A 20,563-nucleotide genomic window follows, 5' to 3' on the forward strand; every position below is an offset into this window, starting at 1 on the left:
ATTTATGACTTGTCTCTGTGGAATGGAAGATGAATTAGGGAATATTTAGACTCACACATTTTAATTTTGTGTTTCTGCAGACAGTAATTTGGGGGCTGTTGCAGACCACAAATTAACTTAATTTATTGTTGGAGGACATGCAAATATGTTAAACATTTTATATCTGAAGTGGATTTCAGTTCACACATTCTCACTTTGAACAAAAGAAGCCTGTTTAAACTCTCAGCAGGATGCATTTGAAAATACAATGCTTCTGCCAATAAGACAGTATTTTAATACACTTGCTCCACCTGGCAGGCAGTAGGGAGAATACAGCTATACAGTAATATCAATTCAGGCAGTGAACATGGCGATCGTATTACATTTCCTGTCACATTATGTGACCAAGAAGAACTTTAACTGGCAAACTTTCAGCATATTTTCTGTACACATATATATCTGAATTGTGTAACTGAAACATTCGTCATTCCCTTTAATGTTTTAAAATCAAGTAAAGTTAGAAGAAGATTTAGCATGAAGTCAATTGTAAAGGTGACATCTTCTTGTTATTTGTACTGTTTGAAGATGTCACTACTTCTTATGCAACACACACACTGGCCTAACCCTCTAACGAGATTCTTTGTGTTATTTTTTGTAGTTGTACAATTTATTCAACAGGCAGGCCGTTCAGCCAATCACAAGTCCATGATAGGGAGGCAGGAGCAAGGCAAACAAGATACAACACATTTGTTTCCAGACAGGGTGGAATGTGAGTAAGTTAAAACTTCATAGAGAGGGTGAAAATCCACATGAATGCCTGTAAGATGTAACACTGAATCTCTATTATGGATGGTTTTATGTTATCATAAAACTAGTATGGATACATTAGCATTATTTGTTTATAACCTTCATCCTAATAGAAGAACTATTTAAACTGAAGGATCAGTCAGCAATGACAAAGTCAGGCCTCATTTGCATAGTACTCTATAACTACTGCCTCCTGTGTTTTGTTCATAATAAACATTGCGAATTATCTTGTGCATTGAGAGGTTGATAATTTCATCATGTTTTAAAAATACTATTTCCAAGAGAAGAAGAGAAAAGGTGAGAGAAAGGGGTTCATACCTGTCATTTTAACCACAGACCCTCTGGCTGAACCATTCATGCATTAAACTGACTGGTTTACTGACATGTGGGCCTGTTCTACAAAGCAGGATTTTGTACAGTGAGGTAACTTCAGGCTTAACTGTGACTTTTCAGTCCTACAGTGGTGGTTAATTTCTTACCAGGGTACATCATTATGATAACTCATGCTTAACAGCTAACCTTCATGATTCTGAAGGTGTCCCTCATAATTAACAACCCAGCCTCTTTCCCAGGAAATGCTCTTTGCTGGAGAGGAAAACCAAGAGTTGACTAAGCAGGTTGACCACTTTCATAGCACTGACTATCTGGACCAACATTAGGCTCAATGAAGCCATCTGACTAAAAGATGTCCAGGGTATATTGAACTTGCTTCATAGTATAGACATCAGATCAGGTGCATTCTGTTTATTCAGCTCGAACTGGCTGCCAGATTCATGAATAGATGCAAACAGTCATAAAAAGGTGGTTTCTTACATTAGATGGGAAGAGAGAGGGAGTGACTTCAATTATATGAGAAGAATCTGATATTAACCAATATCAAGTTTGTACTTGTGGGGGACTCATGTCAACAAGGTTGGAAATAATAGATCTGACATTTCTATTCAAGAACTGCTGACAGCGATATCTGCACCAAAGCCCATAGGGAGTGAAGTCTGTTGAATTCTTGATGAGTCCATGCTTGCCCCCCCCCCAAGACATCAAATACCTTTGCAGCTCGACAAAGGTGATAGCAATACGAAACAGCAAACAACAAATCAAACTTGTAGTTTTTTATTAATTTTCTCCACTATTGAATGAACATTTCTGTGTAAAGAAATTACAAAGTAGCAAAGAAAATCACATTTTGCATGCACGCTTAAAACACAGGTGGAGCTTCATCATGGATATACAAATGTCCTGTCACCACCAGCATTTGTTAAGGTAGGCAGTCTTAGATATGACAAATACTGTGCATACATGCAAGATGTATAAACTTTTAAAAAGACATTATGATTATACAAACAATTTAAGGGTTTGTAGTTGGTCTTTACTGTGGTTCAGCTCCCTTGTCTTTCTTGCCACCTTTCTTGCTTTGGTAGTAACTTCTGGCCAGGGCAGACACACACCTGCAGAACTCTCGGAAGTTGACTTCGCCATCGTGGTTCTGATCCAACATCTTCATGGCTTCCTCAACATCACCTGTATTGATTTTCCCCTGGAAAAAATGTTTTCTCCCAATTAAAACATGCATTAATGAATGTTAAATAAAACACAGGATAACTTGCAATGCATAGATGTACATGTCAGATATTGAGTTTCTCACTTTAAACTCATCGCTTTGTATTTCCTTCTCGAACAACTTCTTCAATTCCTCCTTGTTTAACTGGCGTTTCTTGCCTTCATCATCAGCATACTCCATAAATATATCCACAATGTTTATGATGACCTGTTCCAGACGAGCCATAGCTGTAGCTGGGAGAGAAACAAAACAATGTTGATTGTTATTTGGAGTAATAAACAAGAAAGCAGAGAAGAAAATGCCTTCGAAGGGCAAATTTGCAATTTAGATATGTAGTATATGTTCAAAAGAATGAGCTAACAGTTTAAATTCAACACAATAAGGTGACAAATTCTCAGAGCAACTTGTGTTTGCAGCAGCACTCATTAAAGTTACAGTAAGTGCCATGAAAGGACTCTCAAAACTTTTAGATTAATAATAATATTGATGGCTTACAAACAACACTGTATCATTGTCATCACATCTTTCATTCTCTCTTGCACCCATTCATGTTCAGTATCTGAATTAAATGCTGCTAAACTCCCTCCCTCCATATCATGCTGTTCATCAGTACTTACCTTAGAGTTCACCAGGTGAGGAGAGATCACGTCTGTAACACCAGCTGTCCCAGGAGAGACTGATATCAAACTGTAGGGGAAGCCTCGCCTACACCACCTGAGACACACACACACACACACACACACAGTAATTTACAAATACACACACACACAGTAATTTACAACTACACACACACACACACACACACAACAGAGATGATTCATGCTCTGGAGATGTGCCCTTCCCACCCAAGCAAGACTCTGTTAGTCTTGTCTCATGTTATAAATATTGACTCATTTTAGCCAATGGGACATCTACAAAGATGGGCTGGGAAATTGGATTCAGACCAATGGTTGTTCCAGACTAACAGAGAGACCAGTGGAGTGTCCAATAAGGGACATGGGTGAAAGCAAAGTGTCCTTTAATGGAAACTTTAAGTGGCTACGTGTCTGGATGTACGTGACTGGTTGCCTTTTTTTCAGTTTCATACCTATCCTATTTAAATTCATATGTTGTTTGTGATATGTTTCATGATGACCTTGATGATGACCACAAGCCGAATCGTGTTGGCCTAGTGTTAAAGTTGTTTTATACTACAAGTGTTGCTGGAGTTTTGACATCTCTAGACTTCTCCCTTATCTGTGCGGCTGTGAAAGTAACATCAGTAATGGTTTCCCTTCTGCTTTTTGGAACAGCTAGACGAGAAGAACCAGAGGATAAGAGGGGGGCCCTATGATTCATAAATGCATTTCTAATAGACAGACTGGTGCAAGACCATTCAGTGGCTTATAAACTGATAAACACATTTTAACCTCAATGCAGATTCATGTATGATGTATTTTAGGTTGTATTTTATTTGTTTCATAGCAGCATTGGAATACATTTTTGTTTGTTTCTAACTTAGATCGTGGTTTCTATCTGCTATGTGTGGTTGCTCATCTGTGGTTGACTATTGCTACTCAAAGCTGCTGAGTGATTGTTTGACTGGGTAAAAACTAGTTTGGACTTGTGCTTTCAATCCAGATGACTTCTGTTGCTTGTAAAACTGTTTATTCTAATAATACAACATAATATACGTACAAACAAAAGTGTCTACAATACCAACAAATGTGTGCACCTGTCCCAGTGTTCAAAAAGACTATTACAATAAAATAAACAGATAATGCATACACATATATTAACTGCAACACCACCAATGGTGTTTAATCAAGGAGCAACATTTTGAAAGTTGAATACTTTATTTGGCTATCCTTCATTTCCTTTTCCTTCCTTATGTGTCCTTATTGTTCTCTTTGGTCTAGATATAACATGTACATGTGTCATTGCCAAAATAAGATTGATACAGTAAATTAATTACATGATGCACACGGCACACAGCTGGGAATAAAAAAAGGTGGGCGGGAAACTACAGTTAACTCTCTTGTTGAGGTGGAAGCAATTACACCTGGGTAGGGTATTTCCTGTTTTAGGCAGTGGTGTTGTTTCTTTCTTCACATGGGGTGTTGTCGACAAGTGACATGCGATATGACATTTGCTGTCTTAGAACAAAGACTGGAAGCAGGTTGAGACAGAAAAAAAGCAAATTTCACATGACGTTGTACCTTTCCTTCAATGTGTGGTCACTAATAAAGAAGGTTTAAAAGTGTTTACAGGTTTTATAAGTGACATAGAAACATGCTGTTCTAAAAGATGCATGCAAGAGTGTCTTCTCTTCCTCAGGATTTATGACTTGTCTCTATGGAATGGAAGATGAATTAGGGAATATTTAGACTCACACATTTTTAATTTTGTGCTTCTGCAGACAGTAATTTGGGGGCTGTTGCAGACCACAAATTGACTTAATTTATTGTTGGAGGACATGAAAATATATTAAACATTTTATATATGAAGTGGATTTCAGTTCGCACATTCTCACTTTGAAAGACAGAAGTCCATTTAAACTCTCAGCAGGATGCATTTGAAAATACAATGCTTGTTCTGCCAATAAGACAGTATTTTAATACACTTGCTCCACCTGGCAGGCAGTAGGGAGAATACAGCCATACAGTAATGAAGCTTCGCAAAAGTTCAGTCAGGAAGACCATCTTTTTGCATGCTCACATCCAAAGTTTTATTTCTCATTGCTCTGTTATTTCTATTCCCTCTCACAGCTCATACTTTCCTTGCTGTCATTTCTAGGGCATCAATTAATATGTCAGCTGTTCACATCATCTGGTCACATCTAACCAATAGCACAGTGACACACCAACATTGCCGGCCTATCATATTGCAACTATCTTTTAAAATATGTTTTCTCCCTCTCTGCTTCAGTGCTTTCTTGATGCTGTTTTGCACGACCCACCACCTTCCCATCACCGCCCAGACTTTGCTGATTCATCAATGCATCACTTCATCAACCTGATCAGCTGATCAGTCTCAGCAGAAGTCATCAGCCACCAGTGTCTGTACTCCAAGGGGGTGGGGGTGGGGGGGTCTATTCTGCCGCTGTTCAGGACTGAAGTCCTTCAATTCCAAATCTCCCTGTGGAGTCCAAGCACAATAAACTTTTGACCATACCTGTATAATAAACAACTCGTTTTTGCTTCATTCAATCGTCTCTCCTGGTTGAAATATAGATTCAGGCAGTGAACTTAGGAATCGCATCGCATTCCAGCAGTGTTATATTACAATATGTGATCAAGAAAAATATATAATGTCAAACTTTTGGACACAATTTGTGTATATTTTATTATCAGAGTAGATCAGTCTGCATCTGAAATTATGTAACTGGAACATTTGTCATTCCCTTTGATGTTTTAAAAATCAAATGAAGGTAGAAGCTACACAGATGACTTTTGAATGCAGCATTTTAAACATAGAAACTTCCAGAAATTGAATTAAAAAAATAACTGAGCATGCAGCTGTTGATATCTTGTTGTCAGCTATGCAGAATAATGCAGATTTGAGTTAAGCTAAGCGTTCTCTGTTTTAAGTTTGGTTAAAAAAGAACAGGTGATTTAGCATGAAGTCAATTGTAAAGGTGACATCTTCTTGTTATTTGTATTGCTTGAAGATGTCACTACTTCTTATGCAACACACAAACTGGCCCAACCCTCTAACGAGATTCTTTGTGTTATTTTTTGCAGTTGTACATTTTAGTCAACAGGCAGCCCTTTCAGCCAATCACAAGTCCATGATAGGGAGGCAGGAGCAAGGCAAACAAGAACCAACATAAATATATGTTTGTTTCCAGACAGGGTGGAATCTGAACCATTCATGCATTAAACGGACTGGTTTACTGACATGTTGGGCCTGTCTAAGCAGAATTTGATATAGTGAGGTAATTTCAGGTTTAACTCTGAGTTTTCAGTCCTACAATGGTGGTTCAATTCTTATCAGGGCACATCACCATGGTAACTCATGCTTAACAGGCTCAGCCAACCTGGTCCAGAGCAGCAGAGTTAACTTCAGAGGGTAAGATCACAACCAGTCAATACCTGACACTGACCAGATCAATGGAAACAAAAGTCATCATTTTTTTAGAGGATTCTGAAATGGACAACCTGAGTTTACAATAAAGTGATAAGTCAAAAAGAGCAATATGTATTTTTACAGGTCAGTTGAAAGAGTTTATTTTTCAAGGCTCTCTATTTCTACTCTAGTTTTAAAACAGACCTTCTAACAAACAGAGAAATAAACACCAAACACATAATAATAATTTTAGCTGCATTTTTACTGTGCAAAGTTTATTTTATTACGAACAGATAACTGTGTGATGATATTTGATAATAACTGGAAATAGATTTTAAAACATGTATTTTATAGGCATATACGCACTGGTACCATCATTATAAACGCAGATAGGTCACTATAGTACTTCTTTGTTTATGTGACATATTCAGAATGGGTCCTTGATCACCCAACTAAATAGTGAAAAATACTCTATATCTAAGTTATATATAATATTTCTTAAGTGTATTTTTACTGTTTACACTTTTTTTCTGTTGTATGGTTACAGACTGTCGTTTACATGTAATTTCCTTGAATATAACTTATTGTCAGTTTTCCGCAGGTAATTGGTATCACCATTTCATCTCATCACTTCATTCATGATTCTGAAGGTGTCCCTCGTAATTAACAACCCAGCCTCTTTGCCAGGAAATGCTCTTTGCTGGAGAGGAAAACCAAGAGTTGACTGAGCAGGTTGACCACTTTCATAGCACTGACTATCTGGACAACCAACATTAGGCTCAATGAAGCCATCTGACTAAAAGATGTCCAGGGTATGTTGAACTTGCTTCATAGTATAGACATCAGATCAGGTGCATTCTGTTTATTCAGCTCGAACTGGCTGCCAGATTCATGAATAGATGCAAACAGCCATAAATAGGTGGTTTCTTACATTAGATGGGAAGAGAGAGGCAGTGACTTCAATTATATGAGAAGAATCTGATATTAACCAATATCAAGTTTGTTCTTGTGTCTGCTGACAGCGATATCTGCACCAAAGCCCATAGGGAGTGAAGTCAATACGAAACAGCAAACAACAAATCAAACTTGTAGTTTTTTATTAATTTATCTCCACTATTGAATGAACATTTCTATGTAAACCAAAATAAAGAGGAACAAAAATCACATTTTGCATGCACGTTTAAAACACAAGTCGAGCTTCATCATGAATGTACAAATGTCCTGTCACCACCAGCATTTGTTAAGGTAAGCAGTCTTAGATATGACATATACTGTGCATACATGCAAGATGTATAAATATTTGAAAAAACATTATAGTTTTTCAAACAATTTAATGGTTTGTAGCTGATCTTTACTGTGGTTCAGCTCCCTTGTCTTTCTTGCCACCTTTGCCATGCTTGCTTTGGTAGTAACTTTTAGCCAGGGCAGACACACACCTGCAGAACTCTCGGAAGTTGACCTCACCATCGTGGTTCTTATCCAGCATCTCCATAGCCTCATCAATGTCATCTGTATTGATTTTCCCCTGGAAAAAATGTTTTCTCACAGTTAAAACATGCATTGATGAATGTTGAATAAAACACAAGATAACTTGTGACTGTGCAATGCATAGATGTACATGTCAGATATTGAGTTTCTCACTTTTAACTCATCGCTTTGTATTTCTTTCTGGAGCAAATTCTTCAATTCCTCCTTGTTTAACTTGCGTTTCTTGCCTTCATCATCAGCATACTCCATAAATATATCCACAATGTTTATGATGACCTGTTCCAGACGAGCCATAGCTGTAGCTGGGAGAGAAACAAAACAATGTTGATTGTTATTTGGAGTAATAAACAAGAAAGCAGAGAAGAAAATGCCTTTGAAGGGCAAATTTGCAATTTAGATATGTAGTATATGTTCACAAGAATGAGCTAACAGTTTAAATTCAACACAATAAGGTGACACATTCTCAGAGCAACTTGTGTTTGCAGCAGCACTCATTAAAGTTACAGTAAGTGCCATGAAAGGACTCTCAAAACTTTTAGATTAATAATAATATTGACGGCTTACAAACAACATTCTGTCATTGTCATCACATCTTTCATTCTCTCTTGCACCCATTCACGTTCAGTATCTGAATTAAATGCTGCTAAACTCCCTCCCTCCATATCACGCTTTTCATCAGTACTTACCTTAGAGTTCACCAGGTGAGGAGAGATCACGTCTGTAACACCAGCTGTCCCAGGAGAGACTGATCTCAAAATGAAGGGGATACCTCCTCTTAAAGAGTAAACTCACACCACCTGACACAGACACACCCAACCACCCCCCCCCCCTACACACACAGTAATTTACTTTACAACTACACATAACAGAGGTGATTCATGCTCTGGAGATGTGCCCTCCTCCACCCAAACAAGCCACTTCAGTCTTGCCTCATGTTGTAACCACATTTCTCATAACGATGACATTCATGTGTATGTTATATTGAGAAAAGTGACCTTAAATATTTATATTTTAATATTATATAGCTTCCATGCAAATGTGCGTGTGTGTGTGTGTGTGTGTGTGGGGGGGGGGGGGGTGTGTGTGTGTTTGTCTGTGTGTGTGTGTGTGTGTGTGTGTGTGTGTGTGAAGGCTGGGAAATCGCTCTCTTAACTGAAGAGCTGCTCAGTGTTTGTCTGCTAGGGAAAAAATATCAGCCTTAAATGGAAACTTACAGTCAGTAGATTTCAGCCCAACCCAAATGGTACATTTAAGTCATGAATGTGTATGAATGGGTGTGTATGTTTTTGTTTATTAGAAACATGTCTCTATGTCTGCATGTTACTTAACTGCAACATGTTTGCATAAGAGTTTTGCTTATGTGTATAGTATGAATTAATATATTCAATGTCCTGTTTGCAATTCTTTTAAGCTGTATTTTTAATTTTAATAACTCTATATTGTACAGTTTAGAAATATACAAGTGTTTCAGCCAGTGTTGGACTTTTATATAATATTTCCTTGTTGAAATAATGTCAAATCTTTCTTAAAACAATAATCAGGTGCACACTGATACAGATTTTTCTTGCTGTAATCATTCATCTTGTTCGTCACTTTCTAAATCCACAGCCCTTAAGTTTATGAGTCTTCAGCAATCTAAATTAGGTCAGACAAGGTCAGAAAATATTTTCCAAAGTTATTACCTTTTTACTGCAATAAACTTTTCGATTAAATCAGACTGCTGAAGTCTTGTATGCTTTCATGATTAATGTTATGTGAATTTTGGAATATCGTACATCAACACTATAACTCTCAAGTACGCCACAGTGAGTGTGTTGACTGTGTTTGGACATGTTTGAGTCACTCCCATTCATCCCGCTGGACTGTTATGTAACTCAACCACTATTTTCCACCCCTCTGTTCCAAGGCAGCAGAAAGGCAGCATTTCTTCTTCTATTCCCCTCATTTGCCCCCCTGCCAAGTCCCCTTTATAGGTCAGTTGAAACTGTTCAGCGCAAGCCTATCTTTAGTTAGCCCATATTACTTTCACTTATTGAATCAGATTCTCCTTGCAGGGGAGGAAAAGAAAATAGAGACGAAGGATCATGTGGCATTAATTACAAAAAAGTTCATCTTTCTACACTCTGCCAGCTGGGGTATTGTGTTGCTGCTGGAGAGGTTCTGTCCCTCTGCAATCGTCTGCACCATGGACATTCACACTGTATTTAAAAAGCTTTCTTAATGAATAGAAATAGCTTTGAACTCCCTTCTGAATATATATGTTTTACCATTCATCCTCAGAGGTGCATGTTTTTAAGACTTAAAAAAAGAGAAAAAAGAAAATGTAATAATTGCTTTAATGTAATATATCATATGTATGCTGCTGTGACTGTGTTCTCTTTTAATATTTAGTACATTGTAATCCATCAGAAAAGAAAAAAGTGAAGTCAACACCTTTCCAAGACAAATACTGCCTAGAAGTAGCAAAGCAACTTTGTGACATATACACCATGAATGTAGTTATTTTTTCTTTTGTTATTTCATTATAATTATGGGTGTTGGTAACAGGTTTTTCTACACTTTGGTATGAAAGATGTTATTCCTATACTGTCCTATTGTATATGTGTATGTTTTGCAAGTAATTATATCCATAGGTAGGGTTAGAAAGAAAGGCATGAAAAGGTCAGCTCAGAAAACACATTCAACTCATGAAAACACTAAACAATGTAAAATGCAAATGTTATTACTTGTCTTGGTTGCAAAGCAGTAAGGTCACAACCTCTACACTAGCATCTACAACAGATTTATAACATCAGGGTCAGGGAATACTGGTTAATGATTCATATTTGCACCAGACCCTGTGACACAATATTTTTCCTCTATGTTGGGATAAAAATAAATGTTCCTTTTCACTGAAAAGGAGAGACCAGTAAGAGGGTTGCTGGATGAGCCACCAGACTGCTTAAATTACTTTTAGGGGTTTCATGACATCTAGTGGTTTATTAAAGACAATACACTGCCTCCTACTTAAGGTACCAATCATCACCTTCCTGTGTTTTTGTTTAAGATGGAGCACTGAACCTGTTTTTCTTTGTTTAAATATCCTGATGGAAGATCCTGCTGGCACAGGTGCTGTTATCACAATGATTGACTGTTGCAGCATTTCACATTGTTGTTTTTAAGTTTTAGCAGTGTGAACTAGGACTGCCCTTGAGTGGTTTGCCTCTTGTTTGTCAGGTAGGCAATGCTCAGACATTTCTCAAATCATCCTTAAAATTTCACAGTAAGTGCATTTCTCAAAATAATTTATTACAAACAGCACCACACAGTGGACAAACTTCAAGTTCTTGTAACTTGCTCAAATACTTAGTTTATCTCTCAAAAGTAAATATTTATATCAATGAACATGTAATATCCACCAGAATGAAACAAGGTCAGTCAAAATGCTTAGCCATGTATAATGATACTGTCAGTATTTGGTGTTGATGGCAATGATTGAAACTCTGACTGAAAATCCTGCAGTCCAATAAAGTAAAGTAAAATAAAATAATGCAAAACACAAGATTGATTATTATTGATTATTAACAAGCACTGTGTGTGTGTGTGTGTTTGTGTGTGTTTGTGTGTGTGTGTGTGTGTGTGTGTGTGTGTGTGTGTGTGTGTGTGTGTGTGTGTGAGATATATATACACACACACTGTATATGTGAATATGTGTGTGTGTGTGTGTGTTACAATATATGAACAGTAGGCTGTGTATCTGTATATATTTGATGTAAAATGCAAGTGAAATACTGTAGTATGAAGCATTACAGCAACTATATAGTATTACAGTACAGTGCACATTGGTGGATTATATACCTCTTCTGTCTAGAAAATGTTTGAATGGTTGAGGACATTGAGGAATGATTGAGTTGTTTTCCCAACATTCGTCTGCACCCTTCAAACAGCTTCAGCCATTATAATACCATGGCTAATAACTTAGTCCACATTTGTGGCCATTATTTCTACCCTTCTACTTGCAGTTGTATTCTTCCTCTTCTTCCCAGCTGTTATTATCATGAGACGTACCTGTGAGCTATTTTAGAGAACTGGTTGATTATCGGTTAATCTAGTTTCACACATTGCCCTAGATTCATCTGAGAGCAATTCATCTTTTCGGGACACATATACAAAAATGTTAAGAAAATATTCAGACAGATTATGACAACTGGTTCAATCATTTTGCATGTCATGACTTATGCAATAAATGAATGCCAAGATGTTTTGGTAGCTAAGACTATTCAACAAAACACCAGTATAATACATTTTGACCAACATGACATAAGAAATTGATCATGTAGAAAACAGCTGTCACAAACTCATAAAAGGGAGGGATCATAACACAGCAGACAATTGTATATTTGTACATTGTTGAATTTGCAGTTTCTTCAAATGAATGAGACATTGCTGTTATGAAGTGTACAAGTGACTAGATGATGTGTAGGTTGAACTTTGTGCTTTTGAGAATTTCATTTCTGATCTGAGAAATGTACCAAAACAACAGAGAAACTAATAGATTAATGATTAAGTAGCCTCAGGGGTGACTTTCAAGGTGTTGTGATAACATATATTTGTCTGTTTTTCCAGCCTCACAACCTCAGCACACTTTCTACATTGTATGTCTGACAGTAATCATGGACTGCATTTTTGATAACTTCTTCCATTAGGCATTTTGACATGACACTGTAGTAAAAGTACAATAAAATTAAAAATGACTGATAGACAGATAGCTGCTTCAGTTTCAGGGTCCTGTACTGTGCATGCCAGCTCACTGTCACACTATCATGACTTACTGGGGCTACGGCACCAGGTTAATGTTATTAGTAACAACTGTGAGCATTAAAATGTCTGCTGAGAAAAAGGTTTATTTAACACATCTGTGGCGACCCCTGCTGGTGTTTTCCAGTGGGGTCTGGAGTGGATTGCTGGTTGGCAGTGGGTTGGGCCAGCCTTGTAATCTGGTAAAAAAAATATTTATCAAAATAATAAAAAGGGTCACAAAGACAAAGACACAATCGCCCTCTTCAAATAACTCCCTTATATAGTTGTATAGCTATGCCGTATCTTATTGTTGCACTTTAACCTTGATTCAGCTACTTTTTATACAGTCATTTGTTCCTGCCTACATCCGTGGACTTGCTTGGTGCATGTGGAGTTCTGTTCAGAGATTCAGCCTTTGAATAAACCATGTGCAACATGTGAGATAACAGAAGAGCGTTGTGCAGGTGAGTCGAAAACTCGGAATGAGCAGTTTGGCATTTAAACTGAATGAGAGCCTTGACAGAAATAATACCATTCCCAAAAAAGCCCTACAAAAGCAAGTAAACCCCATCAAAACTTACAAGCACATTTAAACGTGTATCTTGTGTAGCTTTAACTCATAAACTTATAACATAGAGGCATGTGTGCAGCACTCAGGGTGGAGCACACATACATCTGATATCAGCACATTCTCATATTGAACCATTTAAATCGCTGCCTCATTTAGACATTCAAGGAAGATTGATGGGTCATGTGATGTGTATCAGATGTGTATTTGCCAATATTCTCAGTATTTCAGAGGTATTTTTCTGGCATCTGCAACTTCTTTTGGTTAAAATGGTTCCTCATGTGCAAGAGATACTGGATGGCACAGATCAACTGAAACTATTACAATGCAACCAGATGGCAGAGAAAGAAATTAAAATAGTTTCATACAAGAGTATACAGAGAGAGAGTATACAAGAGAAATCAGACAAACAGAAGGTGAAATCTTGTTAAAAGTTGTCTTTACTTTTCAGTCTGGCATACATTTGTGCTACCAAGGTTTCTTATTATAACAGAAATTCACACCATTATTTCCCCTTCACTTCTTGCCCTTCTTTTGATGTAGCATGTAACACTTATCACAGGCCAATGAAAGGCCAACGACGAGGGGAAGAAACTCTTCAAAGTCCAACTTATCATCTTTGTTTTGGTCCAGATCCTTCAGGATATGGTCCACAGTTTTGGGGTTCTGTTGTGTCTGAAAGAGCATTAGCAGGAGAGACAAATTCAGGGTGTGAAGTTGAAGTTAGAGCAATAAGTTACAGCTCAGGTTAGAGATAAGATTTGAAAACCCTTACTTTCAGGAAGGTGGGTAGCTCCTTCTCAACTAGTTTTTTCAGTTCCTTTTTGGTCAAGGTCCTTCCATCACCGTCTTCATCGGCATAGCGGTGGAAAATCACAATGAGCGACTCCATGCATTTCTCCAAGTCAGTCATGACTGCAGGAAGATGTGCTGAAATGAGGAAAGACAAATCTAAGAATACATTTCATTTAAAAAAAACAAAAACATTTCACCTCAGTAAACAAATATAACAGCTGCTATGTTACTTTGCAGAAGAAGATTTTTCATACAAATGACTACCTAAGAATACAGGATGTAGACTATTTAAACCTCAATCTGCATCTGGACCACTTGCTGTACAACATTATAACAGTTTTTAAATGATACTTCTGTAAAACATATCATTTTAACTTTCAGTAGACATTTAACATGGCTGCACTCATTACTAGGGTATGGTTGCTATGAAACAGTGGGCTACTGCTTCCAAAACTAACATAGCAAGAGGTGAGGATGTGGGTGTTGGTTTTTACTGGCAGTCAGAGCAAATTCTTTGGATATTAGACATCAGTCTGGAAAAAACTTAAATCCTTATCTCACACCCTGCCTGCCTCTGCGTTTCCCTTCATCTGCTTCCTCCCCAGAAGTTTTAGAGAACATGGAACATGCATGTACGGAAAATATAATTACAGACAAGAAGAGTGGAAATAAAAGGAAAGGATCGTAAACAGGACCAGCCGCTACTTGCCAGGAGAAAAGTCTGACGTAATGCACCAAAAAAGTCAAAGCCCACCCAATAAAGCATGTGGAACATTTTACAGACTGAATCAAAACTGCGGAGAAAACAGCTTTTATACGTAGCCTACACGTTTTAAACTGCTTTAAAGCAACTGAGATGAGCGATCTTTTAAGATATAGCTGCATCTTTTGTCTCTTATATTTTAATAATGAATAATCCGGGTTTTTTTTCTAAGAATTTAACTTTTCAAAAAAGGACGCGAGACAACAGTGAAATTAGAGACATAAAACGATCATTTCAAACTTACCAGAATAGGGCTGAGTAGAAAAAGTGTAAGATGTAATGCGATGAGGAGGGCAGGAACTCACTGAAAGTTAACTGAACAATTTATAGTCAGCAAGGCAACGCCCTATAAGATGGGAGGGAGAGGGAGGGATACAGAGGCAAAGGCAGGGACAGGCAGCAAATAAAATGAATGTCCAAACACCATCCCATCCCTATCCATGTTTTCCCACACGTCTGCTATGAACCATGGGATCAAACCACTTGAAATGTGACACCATAGTTGGTTAAACATGTTGTCAGTGATCTGTGAGCTACTTAAATTCTAAAGAAAACTTTGATCCCCAGGAGAAAAAAACTTTGACACATAATGTTGTTATTGTACAAATATCATATCATTTAAAGTTAGATCATTAAAGTGACAGTAACATGAGACAAAACTGTTGTAACACACACACACAAATAAAGATGTTGGGACATGATAAAGATGGGCAAGCTTGGGCCTGTAACAGATGATCTGAGTCAAGATCTCTGGTAACATACAAACATGTGACAAATCAAAGGAAAAACCAACATATAGTGTATTAGTAAGGTGTTGGGCCACCACATGCCACCAGAACAGCTTGTCTTCTAGGGATGGACACCACTCTTCCAAAACATATTCCCTCATTTGGTGTTTTGATGATGGTAGTGGAGAGTGCTGTCTAACACGTCAGTCCAAAATCTCCCATAGGTGTTCAACTGGGTTACTGTGAAGGCTATAGATGATTCACATCATTTCCATTCTCATCAAACCATTCAGTGACCTTTTGTGCCATCTGGATGGGGTCATTGCCATCCTGGAAGAGACCACTCCCATCAGGATAGAAATGGTTCATCAGAGGATAATGGTGATCACTCACAACGACTTTATATTGATTTTACTTCTATGGAGACAAGTGGACCCATACCATGCCAGCAAAATGCCCCCAAAAGCATAACAGAGCCACCAGACCCCCTCACTGTAGGGGTCAAGCATCCAGGCCTGTAAGTTTTTCCTCTACGCTCTCATGGCTTCATCTGATCCAGTCTCCTATTGTATATCACTTGGTATATTTAACATTTTTGACATGTAAGCCCATTTTTATTCATTCTGATGAGCTTTGTTGGTCTTGAATGTTTAACTCACCCCACAGTCATATCAGCCAACACATGAAAACATCCTCAGTAGAATTTATATATTTATATATATATGTATGCATGTATGTATTTGGTCTGAATCCAAGTCTTTTGTCATCATGGCCCAGCAAACAGTCACACAGCTGGACCAGTCTACTTCTGATGACCATGAAGTAGCTGTGGTTTAATAAATATGCCAAGGGGGATTTTGACAACAATTGGTGACAGACAAGGCTATTGTTTCTCCCGGCTGCACCTTTTCCTGAAAACTGCTGACCATTTTGGACTCATAGTTTTAGGATACCACCACACCTATGATATTTAAGAAGAACAACGCAGTCAAAGTCTTTCACACAGTTTAATTACAAAATGAATGCTGATGAATGTACAAATAATTTGATGGGGTATTTTAATCTCTTTGCAACCAGTTTTTTAAAAATAGAAAAAAGAAAAGTGTTTAAGAAAATGTTCACAGTGGAATGTAGATTGCCATTAAGCTATTCTCTGTGGACTTACAAATACCAACACATTATTCCATTTATGAAATTTATATCAACAAAAAAAAGCACTAAGCTGTTACATCGGTTATTAGCTTGTACTCTGATTACTTTACAAGTAATATTCCCAAAACCAAATTTAAAAGCTTAGAGAAACCCAAACAAGGACCATGAATTTTTAAAAAAATGATAGTGGCAAAATGTGCATCTGGGTAATATTGACTGATTAACTGGATGCAAATGTGACCCAAAAGATGAATTGATTCCTCAGTTCTTCCTCTTGCCCTTGCTGGCAGCCTTGGCCGGTGTTACTGAAGGAACAGCTGCTTGGTACAGGGCAGCAGATATTTTGTTGATGTAGTACAGGGCAAAAAGGGAGAATATCAGGCTGGATGGAAAAAATGAGAAAGCAAGAGAATAAGATTTAAAATACATTCAGATACAAAGTAGGTGTATGGGATTCTGCAGAGGTACTGTTACTCACCATGTGGTGACGCAGACACGGTGCACCAGGCCAGAGGCAAACAGGGACAAGCACAGGCACAACAGAACTGGAAATTGGGAAAATGAATAATACATGTGAACACAGCCTGAATGATTTATATGAGTAATAGTAGAGACTTATCAGACATAAAATGTACTGGACATACTGTTAATAAGGTATTAAATCATTGACCAACTGTGTATTTAAAAAAAACACAACAAAACTAAACATCATGTAAGAAATCGTACAATAAAAGGTTTCCATATTGTCTCCACTTACTTTCTGGGAAAATCTTGGCTTGGAATCCCTTCCCAAAAAACAGGTTTTCCAGATTGTTAAATGCCTGGATATAAAGTTAAGGTGGAATTGATTTTTTTCTGAGTCACAGATCAAACACCTCAAAAATGTAAACTCTCCTTTTGCTGTTGTTTCATCCATAAATTCTGCATAGTAAAATTAAATATACAAAAGGCAACAAGATGATGGATTGTTCACTAACATGACCTAAACTTTCATGAGCTGCTATATAATCGTAATTTAATAATCAGCAGCATGTGTTGAAGCATCAAAAGGATACAGTGAGAGAGCAGATGAAGAGGACTGATCCCAAGAAACCTCCCAGGATGGTGAGCCATTCGGTAGATCCCAGCTGCTTACTGAACATCTGCATCCCAGCAAACACCAGCACTGACAGTAGACTGGAGAGCACTAGAGAGGTGCCTGTGTTCACAGCTAGGAAAGGAAAAACAAGGCAGGTTAATCACACCTCTAAACAACACATATGCAATTCAAAGTACTATTTAGAGAGTCATATACAGAGAAACTGAGGATACCTTGATATTGATGTATTGAGGAGCATTTATACAACTAAAAAGGACCAGTTTGAGATACAAGACACTTTAACTGTAACTAAACTGATATGAGATTTCATAGGTATGTGCTCGACACATATAATATCAACACAACTGCAAGGCGGAAACAAAATGTAGAGCAGAAATCTTTCAGCAGAATGGGAACACATTTTCACTAGAGCTGGTGTTGAAAGACTTTCTGCTGCTGTGAATCATTGTAAAAGAATGCCATCAAATTTCAAGTGTATCAACTCAAATAACACACTTTCAGATTTGAGTAACCTATATTTTATTTTTAGTTTTACTTACACTTATCAAATCTGGACTAGATCAACAAGGAGACCCCAAAGAGCCATTTTCAGCTTTGTGAAACCTTTGTTCTATTTGTAAAAACTGAAATAATAATAATATTAATAACAATAACTGAAATTCCTCTTGGTGAGGAAATATCAGTGAAGTCACCCTTTACAAAAAAAATAGTTTCCATAAACTGTGTTTTAATGAATATCTAGGGTAGAGGTGTTAAACTAATTTTAGTTCAAGGGCCACATAAAGTTCAATTTGATCTCAAGTGGGCCGGACCAGTAAAACCATTGCACCACAGGAAAAAGCTTGTTCACAAAGAAGTCCCAACCATGCACAAAACGTTTGTAATTTTTTGTAAATTTGAGGGTTACCCTAGTAAGAAATAATGAGTTGGACGTCCATGGGAAGATCAGAAACATGGCTGTGAATGGCAAGTGAAATAAGCGAGAATATCAGTGTACTTTTGGAATATTTTTTTCTGCAGTTTTCATACTTTGCACAGTAATCCAGTGGGACCCCTTAGTGGTCCCAGAACGTTTAGAATGTTCTTGTAATAATGCTCATATTAGGAGTGTTTTTACTTCTCTTCATAGTCAATATCCCAACTCCTTTCATCGTTGGAGAGTGATGTTTCCTAACATCAGTAGGAATGTCTGGACTGAATTTAACACATTTTTTGTCCCCAATAAAGTTAAAGAAGTTCATATTAAACTCTTGCATAGATACTATCCCTGCAATGATTTCATTAACAAGTTTAGACCTGATGTGTCACCTTTATGTTCCTTCTACAAAGAAGAGGTGGAGTCTTTTTCTCATTTATTTTATGGATGTCCACATTCTTCTCATTTTTGGACTCAAATATCTTTATTAATTTGGGAGTCTCTGAGAGTCTTGGTCACCATTACAGAAAGTATGGTCTTTTTGAGTGTCGAATCTAACAATAAGAAAATTGACAATGTAATTAAATTGCTGTGTCTGTTGGGTAAATATCATATCCATAAAGCCAGATTTCTTCAGTTTATCCCAAATGAAATTTCGTCTCATGTTGATCTTAAGATTTTTTTATGATTCTGTATGTAAAAGTACTTAAAAACAAAAAAGCTTTCAAGACATCCAGCCTACTAAAAGATATTGTAGAACATACTGCCAGATAAAATATTGCTCCCACTATCTATTTTTATTCATTTGTTTAATTTAATGTTTTTTGGATGTATTATTTAATTATTTATTTACTTTATCTGTTAGATTTTATATCATTTGCACATTTTTGGTCTGATTGTTTTTTTATGCGATATATATGTATATATATATTTTATATTCAACACTTTACTCCCTGTGTCTCCAACTGTTTGTATTGTATTTTGTCTTAAAGATTTAAATAAAGTTTGTTAAAAAAAGAAAAAAGAAAAAAGGTTGTCTTCCTGGTGACGTTGAACGTCTCCAGTTTAACGCTAAATACGTAACGCCATAGACAAATATACGCGTAACCATAGCGCGTAACGCCCATGGTAACGCCACGTCAGTGTTCGCACGTAAATGTTCCCGGTGCACAGCTAGCTTCAAGTTAGCCAACCCACGTTAGCAGCTATTCATCTAGAAAACTTCATGCTTTATATTCACATTAGAAACTGCAGTTTGATCTACTACCTGTTTAGTGTCGACAGGGTGAAAAGTGCTGCTGCCGTGCATCACGCAGCTCTCTAAGTTAAACGCTAAATGTTTCTAATCAACGTCAGTTCATGACGCTCCATCGCAACAATATCTACACATCCACAAACTCGCTTTGCAAAAGTACTTGAAGGTAAATTAAGCATACAATACATACCCATTATTGGATGTTGAGTTTGAATAATCACAATGAAACCAGTGTGAATCAGGTTTAACTTCGTTGAGCCGGCGAAATGTCAGGATGTAGGAACTGAGAGCCTGATCATCAGTCGGACCAAATATCAAGTGGGACCAGTGGGCGGAGCCACATGTTGAAAAAGAGGCTCTGTGTTTTTCACTACAGTCTATGGTTGTTCATAATATGAATATAAAGACCCTGGTCCATGTAAGCTTTGGCAAATACAATCTGGATGAAGGAGACGGGATTTGCACACACACCAGGAGGGGACAAAAATGGTTCAAAGCAGAAAGAACTGATAATCTCTGATAGCTTCACAGAAAAATACAAAATGATTTTGGATTAAGGTAACCTTTTAAGAAGCTTTTAATTTTCCATCAAAGTGTGACAGTCTGACAGCAAAAGAAAACTACATCTT

At 37.3% G+C, this 20,563-nt stretch overlaps 4 protein-coding genes across 4 annotated transcripts; all 4 read right to left on the bottom strand.

The window, feature by feature from the left end:
- Positions 1 to 1,886: 1,886 nt before the first annotated feature.
- LOC128366598 (protein S100-A6-like) lies at positions 1,887 to 2,569 on the bottom strand. The gene is made up of 2 exons (XM_053327336.1): positions 2,429 to 2,569; positions 1,887 to 2,320 (listed from the first exon to the last, which is right to left on the bottom strand). The coding sequence occupies exons 1-2, from the start codon at positions 2,567 to 2,569 to the stop codon at positions 2,153 to 2,155; spliced, it is 309 nt and encodes a 102-aa protein (XP_053183311.1). The 3' UTR covers positions 1,887 to 2,152.
- A 5,173-nt stretch (positions 2,570 to 7,742) lies between these two features.
- Positions 7,743 to 8,173, bottom strand: LOC128366296 (protein S100-A6-like). Its single transcript, XM_053326978.1, has 2 exons — positions 8,033 to 8,173; positions 7,743 to 7,916 (listed from the first exon to the last, which is right to left on the bottom strand). Exons 1-2 carry the CDS (start codon positions 8,171 to 8,173, stop codon positions 7,743 to 7,745), a joined length of 315 nt encoding a protein of 104 aa, XP_053182953.1.
- Positions 8,174 to 13,650: 5,477 nt separating this feature from the next.
- s100a10b (S100 calcium binding protein A10b) lies at positions 13,651 to 15,161 on the bottom strand. The gene is made up of 3 exons (XM_053327035.1): positions 15,029 to 15,161; positions 14,002 to 14,156; positions 13,651 to 13,901 (listed from the first exon to the last, which is right to left on the bottom strand). The coding sequence occupies exons 2-3, from the start codon at positions 14,137 to 14,139 to the stop codon at positions 13,743 to 13,745; spliced, it is 297 nt and encodes a 98-aa protein (XP_053183010.1). The 5' UTR covers positions 14,140 to 14,156; positions 15,029 to 15,161; the 3' UTR covers positions 13,651 to 13,742.
- A 1,344-nt stretch (positions 15,162 to 16,505) lies between these two features.
- krtcap2 (keratinocyte associated protein 2) lies at positions 16,506 to 20,242 on the bottom strand. Its single transcript, XM_053326770.1, has 5 exons — positions 20,125 to 20,242; positions 17,720 to 17,874; positions 17,422 to 17,485; positions 17,143 to 17,209; positions 16,506 to 17,046 (listed from the first exon to the last, which is right to left on the bottom strand). Exons 1-5 carry the CDS (start codon positions 20,126 to 20,128, stop codon positions 16,926 to 16,928), a joined length of 411 nt encoding a protein of 136 aa, XP_053182745.1. The 5' UTR covers positions 20,129 to 20,242; the 3' UTR covers positions 16,506 to 16,925.
- Positions 20,243 to 20,563: the final 321 nt, after the last annotated feature.

This window comes from Scomber japonicus, chromosome 10, assembly GCF_027409825.1.
Source record: "Scomber japonicus isolate fScoJap1 chromosome 10, fScoJap1.pri, whole genome shotgun sequence".
NCBI lineage: Eukaryota > Metazoa > Chordata > Actinopteri > Scombriformes > Scombridae > Scomber > Scomber japonicus.